Source organism: Abrus precatorius, unplaced genomic scaffold (assembly GCF_003935025.1).
Source record: "Abrus precatorius isolate BTA unplaced genomic scaffold, Abrus_2018 Scaffold4, whole genome shotgun sequence".
NCBI classification, from domain to species: Eukaryota; Viridiplantae; Streptophyta; class Magnoliopsida; order Fabales; family Fabaceae; genus Abrus; species Abrus precatorius.
The window spans coordinates 12,918,494-12,932,149 of NW_020874384.1; the positions used below are offsets into that span (position 1 = coordinate 12,918,494).

General features: G+C 32.1%; 1 protein-coding gene across 4 annotated transcripts; it reads right to left on the bottom strand.

Moving 5' to 3' along the window:
• Nucleotides 1–686: 686 nt before the first annotated feature.
• LOC113864514 (SAC3 family protein C) lies at nt 687–11,885 on the bottom strand. Of its 4 annotated transcripts, none has more exons than XM_027498316.1 (8): nt 11,596–11,885; nt 10,276–10,376; nt 8,209–8,430; nt 4,491–4,712; nt 4,299–4,384; nt 3,755–3,851; nt 2,276–2,368; nt 687–1,101 (listed from the first exon to the last, which is right to left on the bottom strand). In XM_027498316.1, the coding sequence occupies exons 1-8, from the start codon at nt 11,804–11,806 to the stop codon at nt 943–945; spliced, it is 1,191 nt and encodes a 396-aa protein (XP_027354117.1). In that variant the 5' UTR covers nt 11,807–11,885; the 3' UTR covers nt 687–942. The 4 variants fall into 4 exon arrangements, with proteins under 4 accessions (XP_027354117.1, XP_027354120.1, XP_027354118.1 ...); XM_027498317.1 differs by having other exon boundaries at nt 880–1,126; XM_027498318.1 differs by lacking the exon at nt 687–1,101 and adding an exon at nt 1,216–1,419.
• Between the last annotated feature and the right edge of the window lie 1,771 nt (nt 11,886–13,656).

Sequence of the window (13,656 nt, forward strand, 5' to 3'; positions counted from 1 at the left end):
CAAAAGTGATTTTAATTGATTTTTAAAATTTAATTTTCAAAAGTATATTTTATATGCTTCCAGAAAGTAAAGAAAAAAGAAAAAAATCACCTGTGATCTCAAGTTGGTCTTGATAAAAATCCGTACAGGTTCCATTTTCCCTTTCAGTTTTTCTCTCATTTCTACTCCCATCAAGGCTGATGACAGGCATAGTCTTTGATAAAACATGAGCACTTTAATTCTAGGTTTATAGCCATACTTACAAACGTTAGACAAAAATTGAGTAATAATTCAAGACATATGCAAAATAGACATAAATTTAGTTTAAATAAACCTATTAATAAATATTTATAGAAATCTAAAGTTAAATAGTAAAATAAATCAAACTTCCATAAGTTAAAATTAATTTGTACTTCACTATTTAATCAAAAGTCTTTTCATTTAACTTCTCTAAAACTTAAAAAAGTACAAGTTACTTTGAATTTATTAAAAAGTTTTGTTTTTTCATATTTATTTTCTTCTCTTGTAAAGACTTTTGCAAAAATTTGTTCAATCAATACCATACTCATTTTCTTTAATTCTTAGTAAGTATGGTATTTGATTTTGACCTACTCCTAAAGAATTTTTATATTATCCGTATCAGTAAACCATGCAATACTACCTAATTGTTAGTTTGTTAGGGGGTAGTATAAAGAAATCTCAACATACTGAAGTAACACTTGTTTACAAATAGCTTAAATTGTTTCACATTTTTAGCGTACCAAATATAAACTCAAATGCACATTCACAAGCACAAACGTGCAAAAATAGCTGTGTATAATACAAATTTGGTCCCATGTTTTCCAAGAGCACCACAAAGAGAAACTAGTGAATGGTGATGAAAAATAATGCGGCCATCCTGGATCTTGCTTGTTCCAATAACCCAACATGAAAACATACACGATCTACATACAAGCTTAAAAACTACCTTTCAAATTCTTGCAAGCCCAAGAAACTATAGCTCTGGAAGCCACCTTTGGGATGACTGAAGGTAGTTTGTTTTGTGGGAAGTAACTTATTTCCAGATGCATCTGTACAAGTCTCGAGACCACAAGAATTGCAAAAGGATTCCAGATCCGATTCCTGTCACAGTTGAAAAAGAATATAGCTATAATGTGAGTAAAGATCAATTGACAGTGACACCGACATAGAAAATCCGATATTACAGCTTTCTGACTTAGGTTAACAAATTAAGGAAAAATTTAAAGTTCATGGTTAGATTTATAAACATTGTGATGAAGATAATAAAGATTAAAAGATTAGATGTGGATTGAAAAGCTGATGTACATCTTAAGCCCCTATGCATACAAAAGATTACTGGGAGGAGAGCCTCATGACAAGTGAGCCTTCGTGCTAGTTAATACGAGGCAAAAGACCATATGCTCCCTCTATTAGGAAACCCTGATGAAAATCGAGAAAAGAAAAAAGGTGGTTTTATAGATTGACTGAAATTGAACAGAACAGTGAGAGAAATTCTCATCCATGGGTTTCTCATAATCTCCTTCACAAAAGGTTTCCATAATACAATTGAGCACTTGCTCAATTCACACAAAATGAAATTACCTGAATGCGTCCTCTCTACCTTTGTTTGTCCCTATTTATCTAACTGAATGTCCTCTATGTAGCCGACAGCCCTCTAACTCTTGCTAACTACTTTGACTCCCCTTTATTCTTCCAAGCAAATAATCTTTTACCCTGCTGTCCTAATGTTGTATGCAATTCATGCTTTAATTTGTAGGTTGCATTTCCGTTTAAATCATGCATAATCATGTATTTATATTGAATTTCATTAGGCATTTTACCTGTTTTATCAAGCTACTTGTTTTATGTATTGGCATGTAGGAAGGTAGAGTTGGAGAAGGAGCTATGATATATTGAAGGTTGGAAGGAAGAAAATGGAGGTTAGGAAAGTTTGAAACTAGGAATTAGAAGAAAGGGCCTATGCAGCCAAGTACACAACCCGTGTTAGGGAACACACCTGTGTTCCTATTTGATTTAAAGTAGTTAAATAAAGGCCTGGCAACAGTGAACACAACTAAGTTGTTAATACACCAGTGTTTGCAGTGCTGATAGCAAATGCTAAAATTATTTAGGCTTTTTGTCTAAAGGTCCAAAAGAAGAGCACTAAAGACTTTATCTATAAATACCCAAAAAAGAAAGAAAGACGGGTGGGGAACCCTATAATGTAGGTACCACATCTAACCTCCATGTCTGCTCAGTGTTGGACATAACTTCAAATACAATTGTTAATTCATACCTTTATCATCAGGTGTTTTGAAAGGTCCAACAGAGGATATGGATGAAGTTTGTATCCACCAAAATTTATGCAAGATACAGCCAGCGCACGAACCTTTTAGCGTATAAAATACATACAAGTAAAACCTTATCAATTAATGCAGAAAGAGATACTATCAATATGTTAGCAAATAGAAAGATCCATCTCCAAGAAGAACCATATGATGAATTTTCTCACGAAAAAGGTAAAAGTAGTAAAGTTATCTCACAAACACACAATATGCAGAACAGAGACAACTGAACAAGATTCAAGAATTACACACATTATATGCCTTCAACAAGTTGACAAACATCTGTAAACAAGAATACAGTTCTATAAACAACTGAACATTGACACATTTCTTCTTTACGCATTCAATTATTTATTTTTTCATTTTTCCCCTATAGCACAAAATTTTGCGTTGGCTAACGACTGCCTAACTCAACCCTCTTCTTTCATCCAGGTTTGGAACTAGTTATGTTAAGTTTGGCAAAGCACAAGACAAGCAGAGGCAAACCAAAGAAAACTTCAAGTTAAACTATTAAAAAAGATCATACTATAAAAGAATTTAATGATATATTGAAAAATTGGTTTCTTATAGAGCCCGATGTCATCAATAGATCTATGCAGCCCTTCAAAGCATGGAATAAATTATAAGTAACAAACTAAAGGTGGAAATTACAGGTAAAGTGGAGCAAGATGCTGGTATTTATTCATTTATTTTCTGTGATCAAGACCCTCAAACAATAGCACCCTTCATCCTTAACTTCCGTGTGAGGGTATATGCATAAGGAATATTCCTACAACACAGACTTATGCCTGTTGCAATTTTGTGTGTGAAGTACACAAAATCTGGTTTGGAATGAGATTTGTCGGGGATGTTAGCATCAGCAAGAGATATGTTGTAGGCATTTTTATCTGATTTATTTAGAATATGGGAGAAATAAGAGGACTAAGCCTCACATGTAAAATTTTGCTAAAACAGCGATGATTCTGATATAATGTTCTGCGTCTTTCTAATGTTTTGTGTCTTTCATCTGCACTTCATCTACTATGTAGATCTTTGATATTTTAGCCATCAATAACTACCATTACAGTCAGTGGAATGCTAGCAATACACTTTCTAACACCCTCTTTTTAACAAACTTTTAACTATTAGCTAAAATTTATTGAAAACTACAGAAATCATGTGGTGTCACTCCTTCTATCTCCTAAATTAATATTTTTCTTTCATACTTTTATAGATTTCAAAAAATTTCAGCCAATAATTAGGAGTGTGTAAAAGGTGTGTTGCTAGCATTCCTCGTTATTGTTATTCTTAAAGATGGCTATTACAAAAGGCAAAAGTTACAAAAGCACAATGTAAGCAAGCATGTATCCCACCTAGACACAAATAAAATGCCTAATAAATAAGTTATGGAATATTAAGAAAATAATGCAATCTCTAGTTACAGTAATTACTTCATTGATAAAAGGCTCCATAATGCAGAACTGCAGATATGATGCCTGAGCTGCTGCAGTGCAGAAGAAATCCTTATAATTACCAAGTCGGAAAGATCTGTCAAGAGAAAAGAGAATATCAATAATTGACACGCATTCATAGTTGTTATTAAATATGACAAATTGGCTTAAGAGCAAACCAAAACAGTAATTCATTCAATTATTAAAATCAAGAATGTTAATGATGTCAGATGCAATATAAAACCATTCCTGTACGTTCACCTACCACTTAAAGCATTAAGAATAGTTAGTTCATGATATTGTATCAAAACTTTTATGACGAGGTGTTGCAAAGATTGATCCTTGCTACCCTATCCTTTTAATAAAAAGTTGAATTTCAGCACATGATAGATGGTCCTGTGGATTTTCTATGCTTCAAGCCCAACGGATTTTCACATGAGGTGTAATGTTAGAGATGTAATATAAAACCATTCATGTGTCTTCATCTAACAGTTTAAGTTTTTGGAATGATTGGTTCATAATAAATGATTATGAGAAAGGTTACCGTAAGATTCTCCTTGCAAAACACATTTCTTTTGACTTCAATACTAGAGTTGACACACTTCTAAACCACAAAGAAAGCGGTTTCCCCTGTGAATTAGAAATATCTACATTAACATAACTTAAGATCCGACATATCTAAATTAACAATGGAAAGAGTAACATAATTAATCACACCAATGATGTAAAGATTAACCATTGGTTTGCTGTAAGAACCAAGATGAAGCAGCACGTATAATGAGTGGAACTCAGCTTCATTCTCATGCACATAATTTGAATTCCGATTTGCTTCATACAGATTGAATAAAGATGTTAATGTCTTTGTGAGCTGTTCCATGTTGAGATGATGCATTGATGCAATGTTTGGATCATTCATAGAACACCAAAGCTTGTAATGTGATACAACATGGAATTTGACCTGCGTGATTAAATATATTGTGCAGCTCATTATTTGAATTCCATAACTTGTAAATCTATGCTTCAAAAAGCATGCTATACCGTACGACAACATGAGCCAGCTTGACTGTGTAAATAAAGAGCATGTCTCTAGACTAGCATAAGATATATGGGAGGAAACACCTCCCAAATTGATAAGCAGCCCCAAACTCAAGCCTATCTTGAATACAGTTATGATCAAATTGCACGGTTTGGAACTTAAGTTTCACATTGGAAGTACGGAAATTTAGTGTAGGGTATATAAGGCTTTGGCCATTCTTGTTAATCAGGAGAAATCCATTATTATTCTTCTTTCATACTATTAATTGTATATATTTAGGATTAATTTGTTAGCTTACTAACCAGCATATAAATTAGGAATTAGAATTAATTTGTAATCATTAGTTGTAAAAGAGCCTGTATTATTTATAGAGGAAGGGAAAATCAAAGAGGGGACAAAAGCCAAATTTCTTGACATGGTATCATGAGCCTTCAAGCTTGAGAGATGTGCTCTTTCTTTTGCATCATGCCTACTGCACCAGCAAGGGGCATTGGACTTCGTCATCTTTCCACATTAGTAACCTACGTTCTTGGTACAGCAACAGCATCATATGTTGTTCTTGGTTCTTCTTTTGTGTTTGGTTAAGCAACTAAGTCTCGTCATCCAATTTGAGTTTCCTGGTTCTGTCATGTTTGGTTCCAAGCACTGCCATCAGCTTTGTCTGTGTTTGGCTTCCCTAGTCCCTGTTCTTGGTTTTTGGGTTTGCTTGGTTTGTTCAATTGGAGATGATATTATACTATAAGTTTTCAGTTTCAAGTATTTGAATCGATTATACAGAGTGATGAGGATATTATTAATGAAGATGTTACTCACAATATAAACTGGGAGGTTAAAGTGGAGAAAGGCATCAAGAGTTATTTGTGATCTAAAGTACCTATCAAACTGGAAAGAAAAAGTACCTATCATACTAAAGTACAACCAACTATTTTATATGGTAGTTATATGGTAGTAAATATTAGAACTTAAATAAAAAACACAAGAAAAAAGTAAGAGTGACACAAATGAGAATGTTAAGATGGATGAGTGGACACACGAGAATGGATAGGATACAAAATGACAGTAAATGGAAAAATATTGGGATAATATCTATAGTGAAAAAAATGACTAAAAATTATGGAGCCTTGGAGTTTCAATTCAAGATGCTTGCGAAAGGCAAAGGCCTATGGGGCCATGTCAATGGTACTTTTGTTGGTCTCGCAGGCATTGCTTCATTGGTAGCATGGGAGACAAAAGATGCTCGGGTTATAACATGGATTTTGGGTTCTCTTGATCCTCAAATGATTAACAATTTGTGCTCCTTTTCTACTGCTAAAGAGATGTGAGATTTACCTAAGCATATTTACAACTAGGACAATGCTGCCAAACAGTTTCAGTTGGAGCTTGACATCGCTACCTACCACCAGGGAGATCCTTATATTCAAGATTATAATTTTAGTTTCTTATTCTATGGGCTGACCATTCACCTATTCTACATCTTGATGTTTCCAAAGATTTGCTAGTTTCTGTTCAAAAAGTCTATGAAGTCAGCAAGCTTTGGCAATATGGTTTTCCTAAGGTTCTTATTAACTGGTATGAGAGTCTTCCACCATGTCTCTTAGCTGCAAATGAGAGCCATGGGTGTTGATGCAGGCATTGCAATATTTGCTCAAGACTAGTTAAAAGACTATTGCACAGCCAACCAACATGGGTGTTAGGGCTGCAGAGTGTGGGGGGATGTTAGGATCCAATGATAAGATAAGCAACTTGAATCTCACATCGGAATTAGGAGATTCTAGTGTGAGATTTATGGGGCCTTGGGTTCTCCAACTTCAATAGCTAGCTTACCTTTTGTAGTATGGCTCTCTTAAAGTTCTTATCAAATACAATCCTAATTTGGGTATCCATGTGCCTTTTACAAGTACCCCATATTGCGCAAGATGAATCGAAACCAACTTAGAATCACACCTGGAATCAAGGTAGTTAAAATCAAGATTTTACTTAAAATCGTTAAGAGAAGTAAAAATCGTAAATCGTAAAATCGTAAATTGAATCGTAAGATTTTATAAAAATTATATATACATGAATATAAGTTCATATTCTGCATATAAAATAGCTGAAATTAAAAAAAATATATTAAATCACTAAAAGTACTTAAATAATTCATATTTCATAAGAAAACTATTAAGCATAATCCACGAAAAAACAAGAGGAAGATGAGAAAAAAATAGCTAATGAGTAGGTTGGGGCAGAGAGAACCAGAGAAATTGCCAAGAAGAAGAAGAGGACTTAGCTAACAGTGCACTTAAGGTTCAATGAAGAAGATAAGAACGCAGGACTCCTTCGCGCCTAATTGAAAAGCTGTGTCGGGCTCAGGATTTCATTCGCGCCTAATTAAAAGGCTGGGTGGGCTCGAATTATATACAATTTGGGCCGATTTGACGATCCGACCCGTGTTTGGCTGAAATCGGGAGTAAATCGGGATTTCACCGATTTCCCGATCTGAATCGCGATTTCACACCGATTTCAGTCAGCTCCGATTTTTGTTGCGCTCTAAATCGATTGGCTGGGATAAATCGTAAAATCCTACGATTTTACGATTCGCATCCCGATTTTAACTACCATGCCTGGAATCATATCGATTGTGTTTGAATCACAATTCTAAGTGGAATCATGAGCTTGGCAAATGTCCAGGTTGTGCACAACTGTTGTGCACAACTATAGGCAGAGTAGTGTGCAGCCCCATTCTCTAAAAGCATGATTATTAAGTATTTTTATGTTAATTCTACTAAAGATTGGAGGGAAAGATTATCTTACCCTCCTATGAGTTAAAGGCCTAAAGTTGGTCCCTGCTCTGCCTCTTCATATTGGGTCGCGTCCTCCATACCCATAGAGAATTTTATGCTTTGTTTCCTTCCACAGTGCTGCACGATATTGGGTCGCCCAACTGCTTGTTTTCTATTTTTTCTTTTTAGGGATTCTTGCTTCTTTTTTTTTTTTTGTGGGATACAGTGGGTCAAGGACATTGGATGTCACATGATGGATCCACCAGGGAAGTTAATGGTTTTTGAGGGGTTGAACAACATGTGCAGTCATCGTTTTTTCACTAATTTGAATTGATCAACTTACCTTACCAGCTTCATAAGGGGCAGGAGTACATTTAGTGCCCAGTCAAAGACTTGCATTTGCAATTAAGCATAGGCATTGAGCAACAACATTTTTAAAGACATCAATCTAATGTGTTAAATGTAACTTTTTTCATCCTAGAAAAATGGATCTTCAAAGTTTAGTGAACCTGAAGGGTGCAAAATCAAGTATCAGAAATGTAACTTAAATAATCTACCCTAATGCTGTTATAACTTATAAGAGAAAAGTTGACATCAATAGATGATTAAAGGAATAGTGTACATAAATCAAAGAAAATTGAAACAGAAAACTATACCATTCCCTCATACATGTAAATTGCTTTCTTGTTTACGATATTTTGCATAGTAAGATCTTGCCGTATGGACCTTGTCCTATCAAAGATGAAGTCATGAACTACTTCAAATGGATGCTCTTTAGATTCCAGCAAGCTCAAAAGGTAATTTAAAGTATCTTCCAATACAGTAATAGGCCGCATATCAGATGCTTGAACATATTTGGTGGATATAGTTCTGCAAAACTGATAAATAAAAGGGAAGATAAAAAGCTGCAAAACTAGACGATATTTAATACCAGAAAAGGTAATCCTGGATAAAAGCCCTTTATATGCCATATAATCATGCATCAATGCTGGATGCAGAAAATATGATATTGAACAACTAAAAAGGCAGTAAACAAGTAACATGCTTTACAAAGTTTTACATTATAGTGCATATGCTACATGTCTTTCAAACACATTTTATATCAAGATGCAGCTTAATACAATTAACTACACATTAAGCTACAAGTTAATAAAGAATATATAAGGCAATGAAACATGGAAAATCAAGATAAGGAAAGTCCAAGTGGAGATATTTCAAATTTAAGCAAATTAACAAGTGAAAAATAATGGTTAGCCAATGTTCCATGATTAGTTCATGGTCAATCAAACACAAGCTAAATTAACCATGAGTTTAAATTTGCTTAACCTTTTCCCTAATTGGTAATTTGTTTAAAAAACTTCATTAATGAATAGGAGTCTGAAAGAAACTGGTATCTTTATTAAGAAATACAAACTGAAACTCCCAACATACAGAATAAAACACACACTCAATAGTTCTTCAAGGTTTTTCACCTCCTAAGCCAAAGGCCTTAGCTCCCTCACAATTGACAAGCTGATCTCTCTCTTCCTCCCTCTTATTTATAGAGACAATATACCTTATTTCTTCAACAATCTCAACTTGTCCAACTACTAACTAATTTGGGCTAACTAATTATATATTGTGTCTAAATATTAACATGTCCCTAACTAATATATCATAACTAACTACTAATGGGGGTTACCTAACAAAGTCATACCAAAATAAATAAATAAAAATTGTAGATATCCTTTTAAATTTCATGTACGTTGGGTTTATGGACATTGATGGTACCAAAAGATAAGAAAAGACCTTAGGTGCTGCACAGCAGTAGTAACATAAACAAACTGCAGTGAACCTGGAAAAAACAATAAGCATTTTCTCCTGATGCATGTAATACATGCTTTGAAGCTCTTCAAAGTTCAAATTCAAGATAATTTGCATTTGAACTAAAAAGCTGCTGGGAGTATCTGAATAAGCTCTGATAATAGGTCAAAGATCATAGCAGTTCATTCAACACAAATCTGCAGCTGTGAATTGTGATGTTTTAAAGATTTTAGGAAGGACAAGTATAAATTATTTTGGATTTGCAAAGTTCACAATGAGTGTTAAGGAAAGTATTTTCTAACATGTTTCATGCATTATGATTTGGTATAGTATTTGGAACCTTTAACAAGAAATAAATATAAAGAGTTTCCCCTAACATTTATTGAGATTTGAGAGCCTATTAATTACAAAGTTACCATCTCACTTTCTTGATTATCCCTCTTCTCAAGGATTATATTTTATTTGCATGATCTGGTTCAAACTATCCTCCTCTTTTATTATTCTTAAGAGTTTGTCATTTACCAAAATCCAAAAATCAAACTATTTCTTTGATGCAAGAAATTCTTTTTACTGCTTAGTAATATAGATTAAGAAAAGAAAAACTGAAGAAATTGATGATGATAAATCATTAATCCATCATTGTTTTTGATTAAGATTACTGAATTAATCAAACTTGAACCATATAAGGACCCCCAGCACATAATTTCTTATGGGAATCATCAAACATAGGAACAAATGATAACATGGGCATCATCAATTTAATTGACACAATAACAATCTTGCAGTGACCTTAAATGCATTAATGATTGTCAAAATAGATGAAAAGTAAATTCAGCATGGTGCTTGGGAGTACATCCTTGATCAACTAGACACAAGTGCACTTAATAAGGTAATACCAGATAATGTAGGAAAGCCCCTACCTTCTTGACTGCAAGAGCTGGGGATGATTTTCCAGGATTACCATTTAGCCTCTCAAAAACTGCCAAATCTCGCAATTTTTCGCGCTGGATCCTCTCTCTTTCTGTGGATAGAGTGAAAACCTTTGAAAATAGAAGTTTCAGGTAGATATATTTTATATGAACTTCATATGAAGAAATTTAATAGCAACGGTTAGTGTCTTGATATTTAATATCTAGAAAATTTTATGCTGCCATGAATCTACTAAATTAAAACAAAAAACAACAAAAGCCTGTGCCTTCTGAGTACAGTTAGCCACATGGATCAAATGAAAAATGACACCATTGTGTTTTGTCAAAAGCTAAGTCTTCAGATAGACCTTTGAGATTTAAGTCCTTTTTAATAGTTTCCCTTTTTTTTTTTTTCAGTTTTCCTCTACCACTAACAATTGGGGTATCCTCTATCTGATTAACACTTCTTGCAATTCTATTGGTCTTCTAACATGACCAAACATTTAAGCTGCAATTCCACCATATTTTCCACAGCAGGTGCTAGTCTTACATTCTCTCTGATACATACAACATTCTCATCTCTGTGATACTCAGCTAATGCTTTTGTTGAACTTAATGCCTAACAATAAAAAATTCAAAATACCATAAAGCATGTTGATTTTATGGTTATGCCATAAAATTTTCCTTTAAGCTTGGGCAGCAACTTTCAATCATAAATGGTGCCAAAATTATCTCCAGTTTTCACTTCCAAGCCAGGGTTAAAATACATGTCAACTTAAAACCAGAGTGAAAAATAGGGAAAAAAAAAAGAATGATTTTATTTGTTGATTGAAAATGAATAGATCAAGGATAACTCCAAATGTCTCCCCTTCACAAAGGGTTTCCCCTTCTATAACAAATCTAAAGCTCAGTTCTTAATGGCAGAATGCCATTCTCTTCTAGTTCTACCCCTCCTTTTATTTGAGCCAAACCCCCTGTCCTTCTACCCTTTCTAACTAACTAAATAATTCTGTTCCAACTAAATATTGATAATCTACTATAACTAATATGCCACTAACTACTGATAGCTGCAAATCTCTAACACATATACTCCATCTTACTTCTACTTAAACAAAACCATGTGAAAAGCTTCTCTCCGCATGTAAAAACAGTTTCTTCTCGTCAGCGCTCCAGAGCAATTTATTTGAATCATTCTCAATATAATGGATAAAAAAGCTTTGGAGTTGAATTAAAAGAGAAAAAAATTAAAACAAAAAGAAGACACGGCCATATAAAATCCAAATTTGCAACTCTGATAGCAAGAAATGAATATAAATGAGATATTACTATTACCCGGGCACATATAAGGACACGTTGCAACTATGGAAGATCCTTGTGCTTGTGCATCCTCTTGCGTGCTATTGAAATGAGAGGTAGAAGCGTTGGTAGAAGAAGGAGGAGCGCCCCTTTCAGCAAAAGTTGAAACCTTGGATTCATTGGAAGCAAACTTGTGGCCGTGACGACGTCGTCTTGATGAACCAGGGTTTCTGTTTCCACCCTCCATTGTCTCTCTCCCCAGTCACCACTTTTCCAATGTTTTTATTTTGACTTTTGAAGATTTCCATTTCCAGTGCTAAATTTGTGGTATGAGCTGTTTTCAGAATAAATTTTAATTAAAATACTTTATAAATATAGTCAACTTAAAATTAAAGATAGATTGATTTTTATTTCTTTATTTCATACGCTTTGTATAAAGTATGAGTATTATTAAATTAAATTCTTTAATAAAAATAAAATAATGCAGTTATTTTAAATTTAATAAATTAAAAAGAAGTAAATATTTTATTATAAAAATAATATTTTATTTTATTAAATTAAATTAAAATTAAAAATTTTTAATTAAAAATATATATACATTTTAAATTTGAATAAAGATTAAATTAATAAATTGTGAGTATTGAACGAAATATTTTTATAAATATTTTTAAATAAAATTATTTTTATAAATAGTATCAAATAGGAAATTTTTTATAAATTATTATTTTTCAATAATATCAAATTATTTTTTCTAAATAGTGTATTTATTTTTAATTTAAAGTTTTAAGTTTATATTTTATTTTATCTAATAAAATAGAATAGTTACTATTAATAATTATAATATTTCTTCTTTTTAATTTTATAAGAGTTATAGATAATCATATAATATATTATTAATTCTTTGAAAATAATATTTTGATTTAATGATATTAGTGCAATGCAAAATAAATAAATAAATAAAAATACTAAATAAAAAAGTGAATACTTAATCCAAAAAAGTACATATAATATAATAACAAAAAGAACATACATATGTAATTGGAGGTGATCTAAAATTATACATCAATATCACAAATTAATGTGCGAGTTATTTGTGATAAAAATTTACCAAATAACCTAAAATAAAATCTAAAAAAATATTTTTAAAACAAAAACCATGTTGCACAAAGTTTAAAAGATAACAAATTATACATAAAATTGTACAGATGAGCATCATTTTATAATCACTCAAGTTGTACAATGTTGCAAATTGTTACACACATATGAAACAAAACCAAAATATTTATTATTATGGTTTATTTCTTGAATGAAAATATTCTGAAAAAAATTAATATTTTGTGTGAAAATTAAATTAAATATTGATGGATTATGAAATTTTATCAAAAGATACTTATATAAAAACATGATAATCTCTTAATTACAGTGATAATAAAAATTGAAATAACATAAAAAAGAGTAAATATTTATTTGATGTTTAAGAGTAATATTAGTAGCAACAGTATTTACTACTAATAATAATAAAAAAATTATTAGTATTCTACTTTTCACCTTCTTAATTATTATTATTACTTGTTATGCACAAAAGGATTAAATACTAGAAAAAGACATTTGAAACCCGTAAAGAAAAACAGGGAGAAAAAAGGTATGTGAATCCACAGAATGATTATTTTTTTGGAAAGTGTCATGTTTGTTTTTTTTTTATTTTTTGATGTTGGCCTTTCCAAAGGCAATTCTTCTGTCTTGTTTTGTTTTAAATTCAATGTCCTCACTAAATCTCCAATTCCATATTACACTCCAAGAACTACACCCATTCTATTGTGTTTTGGCCTCAATTTATATGCTTAGAAAATGTGCCAAGTAAGAAATTGTCAGGAGAAAAGTAAAAAACTAAAATAAAAAATTAGAGTTATTAGAGAAGATGATTCATGTCAAATGTGTTAGATATAATTTTCTTTTGAGTTTGCAATTTTTCACGTAACAAAAGTTAAAAAAATTTATCTTGATCTTAAAAAAAAAAAAAAAATTTCTCCTCTTTCTTCTCTACGATCTTTTCTCTTATGGTTGAGAAAAGAAAAAGAATAAAACTATTATGATTTA

Excerpts from the sequence above, each read along its gene's own strand:
- LOC113864514 (XM_027498316.1), bottom strand. The coding sequence starts at position 11,806 with ATGGAGGGTGGAAACAGAAACCCTGGTTCATCAAGACGACGTCGTCAC. Across the intron at positions 4,385-4,490 it reads GTTCTTACAGCAAACCAATG|GGGAAACCGCTTTCTTTGTG; the intron begins GTTAATCTTTAC and ends TCTAATTCACAG. Across the intron at positions 3,852-4,298 it reads TTTGCAAGGAGAATCTTACG|ATCTTTCCGACTTGGTAATT; the intron begins GTAACCTTTCTC and ends TTCTCTTGACAG.